Source organism: Oryza glaberrima, chromosome 8 (assembly GCF_000147395.1).
Source record: "Oryza glaberrima chromosome 8, OglaRS2, whole genome shotgun sequence".
NCBI lineage: Eukaryota > Viridiplantae > Streptophyta > Magnoliopsida > Poales > Poaceae > Oryza > Oryza glaberrima.
Window position 1 is genome coordinate 16239968 of NC_068333.1, and position 4049 is coordinate 16244016.

At 48.6% G+C, this 4049-nt stretch overlaps 1 protein-coding gene across 1 annotated transcript; it reads right to left on the minus strand.

The window, feature by feature from the left end:
* Window positions 1-1900: 1900 nt before the first annotated feature.
* LOC127781599 (DIBOA-glucoside dioxygenase BX6-like) lies at window positions 1901-3586 on the minus strand. The gene has a single exon (XM_052308582.1). The coding sequence runs from the start codon at window positions 3409-3411 to the stop codon at window positions 2266-2268; it is 1146 nt and encodes a 381-aa protein (XP_052164542.1). The 5' UTR covers window positions 3412-3586; the 3' UTR covers window positions 1901-2265.
* Window positions 3587-4049: the final 463 nt, after the last annotated feature.

The following is a 4049-nucleotide window of genomic DNA, read 5'->3' on the forward strand; positions in this document are numbered from 1 at the left end:
TCTATCCTTCTAATATACATGCTCCCTCCATCCCATAATATAAGAGATTTGACTTTTTGCTTGCACTGTTTGACCACTCGTCTTATTCAAAAATTTGTGCAAATATAAAAAACGAAAAGTTGTGCTTAAAGTACTTTGGATAATAAAATAAGTCAGAAATAAAATAAATAATGATTCTAAATTTTTTGAATAAGAAGAATGGTCAAACAGTACAAGCAAAAAGTCAAAATCGCTTATATTATGGGACGGAGGGAGTATAGCTTTGGATAATTTATCTACTATATAATTATATAGCCAATATCCCCTTTGCAATGCCCTTCTGGTGTTTCGAGAGACCACCCTTGGTTGCTCGAGTTTCTTACAACAACCCGTCATGGCCATCCAACCATGGCTAAATACGAAGGAGTACCCTCCCCAGGAGAGTAATTTAGGATTATATACTAACGTGAAGGAATACCCATACTGAGCTGTCAACATCAGCGGCCCACCTCTACTGACCCGTAGCATATAACCCCAAATAATGATATTCAATAGCCTAAGCACCTTGCTTATGCTACCAAATACTACTCTACAATCATCGTCATGACTCAGAGCAATCATATAAATGAATATTATACCCACACCAATGCATCTCCCCAGTAAGCTTGCTAGACAATTATATCTCGAATAATATATCGGAAAGTCGATACTCGAATAATCAGAATGAAGCAAAGTCCCGTAAATATATTAAGAAGAATATCCTAATAATATGTACAAGTCTTACAAAAGAAGGAAGAGCTACTAGAGCCATACCCGAATTCTTTCGAAGATTCCGAGGACTAAAGAAACTATTCTATTTTTATTCCACTAACTCTAGAGCACTAAACTAAACTTGAGAGAGTATGAGAAGCTTCTTGCTTGAGTGTGTGGAACAAGTGACGAGATGAAGGCCTTATATAGCCTTCCAATGACGGTTATGATAGTTGGAATGGTCAGTAATACCCTCCAACCGTCATTGGGGACTAATCCACACCGTTAATGCAAAACCCTGCATCCAACGGAGCTCATGGGGGTTCGGCCGGACCATGGGCCAACCAAACCAGCCAATATTTTGGCTGGCGGCCTCTTTGACTTCTTCTATCTGTAGACTTGTGAATTTTGGGCTAGTTTGGTCGTGTCATTTCTGAGTTCTTAGCCCATCTTTCTATAAGTCTGATTCTCGACAACGTCCGATTGATTGATCATCTATTTTGCTGCTGATTCTCCTCCATTTTGTATTGTATTCTCTGCAAGAGATTACAAATATGCATTGCAAGCATAACTAGTTCTCATTTATTTTAGTAATATTGACGGTCAAAACTGATCGATAATGACCGTCAACAAGCCGAACGTGAAAATATTGATTTCGTAGACCCCTGGGTGCAGACGGGCGCTACCTGCTGTTGATGCGAAAAACACACCTCCGCACGGAAAAATAGGTTTTGATCGCACGGAAAAATCAATTATGTACTAGTGTGGAGGTGAGAAAAAAGAGGGGTTATTTTCATATGCTGGCTTTTTAATAGACTGGTTTATTTTCCCGCGCGAGCTTATTAAGAGGTTCTTTAGCGAAAATTGATTTTCGCATATGATTCAGAGGATTGGTTTTTGACCTGTTTAGTTCGCGAAAAGATAATTTTTGGGTGTCACATCGAATGTTTGACCTAATTTTGGAATGGGTTTTCGGACACGAATGAAAAAACTAATTTCATAACTCGCTTGGAAACCACGAGACGAATCTTTTAAGCCAAATTAATCAATCATTAGTGCATGTGGGTTACTATAGCACTTATGGCTAATCATGGACTAATTAGGTTGAAAAGCTTCGTCTCATGATTTTCCTCTAACTGTGCAATTAATTTTTGTAATCTATATTTAGTGCTCTATGTATATGTGCAAAGATTCGATGCGATGTTTTTTTAACTAAACCAGGCCTTAAGGGATCTTATGCTCAAAAATCGATTACGTTGTAGTGACTGTATACACAATCCCTGCTGCTGCTTATTATGTATTAGTACTGTAACCCAAAATCACAAGAAATTAAATACGGGGATCGGATCTAACATTTATTAGTACAAATCACTAGTTTTAACGCGCTATATATCTGGGCATATGTATATCTGCATTTGTCCCATCATCCAACCAACCAATAATTAAGCATTGACGTAAATGTTGAATGGTTTGCCAAATCGCCACGTACGACGTACGACCATCATCCGTCGTGAAGCTCTGGATTCATCCAGCCAGCTACAGCGGAGGAGGAGGAGACGACGCCGCCGCCGGAAGCCTGAAGTGGTCCAGCGCCGACCGCCCGTCGAGCCCCTTGCCGTTGTAGTGCGCCAGGAACTCCCCCGCCGTCGTGCTCCTGTACACCGCCGCCGCCCGTGCCCCGCCGCCGCCGACGACGACCGGGACACACGGCCTCGTCGACGCGTACGCGTGGCGGAAGAAGCACGCCACCGACACGCGGGCCGGCCCCGCGGCGCCGGTGGGCAGCACCCGGTGCTCCACGCTCCGGAGCCTGTCGTTCGACACCAGCTGGAGGAGGTCGCCGACGTTCACCACCAGCGCGCCGGCCACCGGGGGCACGTCCACCCACCGCTCCTCCGGAGGCCGCGGGAGCACCGCCTGCAGGCCGCCGGAGGTGTCCTGCAGCAGCACGGTGAGGAAGCTGGGGTCGGAGTGCTTGGTCGCGCCCATCGTCGCCTCCGGCTCCGGGCACGCCGGGTAGTAGTGCGCCGCCACGCTCAGGCTCAGCCCGTCCATGCACCCGGCGTCGCGGCCAAGGTACCCCACGGGGAGGCCCAGCGCCTCCGACAGCAGCTCGAACAGCCGTTCCCCGAGCCGCCGCACCGCCGCGGCGTACACCTCCAGCACGCCCCTGCACGGCGGCGGGATCTCTTCCGGCGAGGGCGCCTCCGGGAACATCTCAACGAACATCGTGTCGCGCCAGTTGGCCGCCGGCGAACGGAACCCGTTACGGAAGAGGCCGAAGTTGGAGTTGAACCGGACCTTGCTGGCGACGTCCCTGGTGTAGTAGGGCACCTTCGCCTCCAGGGGCTCCTCGTGGAAGCGCCGCACCGCCGCGAGCATCTCCTCCATCAGCTCCCCGGCGACGCCATGGTTGACCACCTGGAAGAAGCCGACCGTCTCCGCGGCCGCCCTGACCTCGGCGACCACCCGTCCCCGGTCGACGTCGGCCTTGGCGAGGTCGATGAGAGGGATGGCCGCGGCGGCCTCCGACGGCGCGGCGACGGGGAGGGGGTCGGGGTGGTGGCGGAAGAAGTAGGGGACGGTGGTGACGCCGGCGTCGACGAGGCCCTTGACGCCGGCCTTGGTGTCGTCGAAGGCGTGGAGGTCACGGAGGCGGTCGGTGCCGGAGACGGTGGCCATATGCGCACGCGTGCGCGTCGTGAGCACTGGTGGCGTCGTGAGCACACGGTAGGGCTCGCAGGAACGACTGAACGAGGCTTGGAACAGCGCTGGTGGCTAAGAGCAACTGACGCCGGCTGAACACTTGTGTTTGCGTACTTATAGTAGTACAGTAATCCCTCCATTTTTTGAACAGAAGACACCGTTGAGTTTCGAAATCATTCATTTTATTTAAATATATAAGATATAAATAATACTTAAAGTACTATCAGTGGTAAAATAAATCATAATAAAATAAATAGTTAATTGCACTTTGGACTAATAAATTTATAAAAGTTTTAAATTGTACAACCCTTCTTCTCCATCAATCTTTCCTCCTCTTCTCTATTAAGCAGCTGCGCCATGGATCTGAGGGATGATCAAACAAAGCACCAGGATTCCTTCTCTCTCTGCTCTGTTCCCGAGCTTGAGGAACCGACAAGATCAAGCCTGGTGGTAGCTGGCTGCTGTAGCTGTCGCCTGCAAGCTCAATACAGTGACTTGTTCTAAGCTCACATGATTATTTAAGGGGAAATATGGTAGAAGACAAGCAACTAAATCAAGGAGTAAAGAAATCAAGGTCAGATGGAATATTCATTAGTTTATTGTGCTGTGGGTAA

Bases quoted from the DNA above. Each gene is read 5' to 3' on its own strand.
- LOC127781599 (XM_052308582.1), bottom strand. From the start codon at position 3,411: ATGGCCACCGTCTCCGGCACCGACCGCCTCCGTGACCTCCACGCCTTC.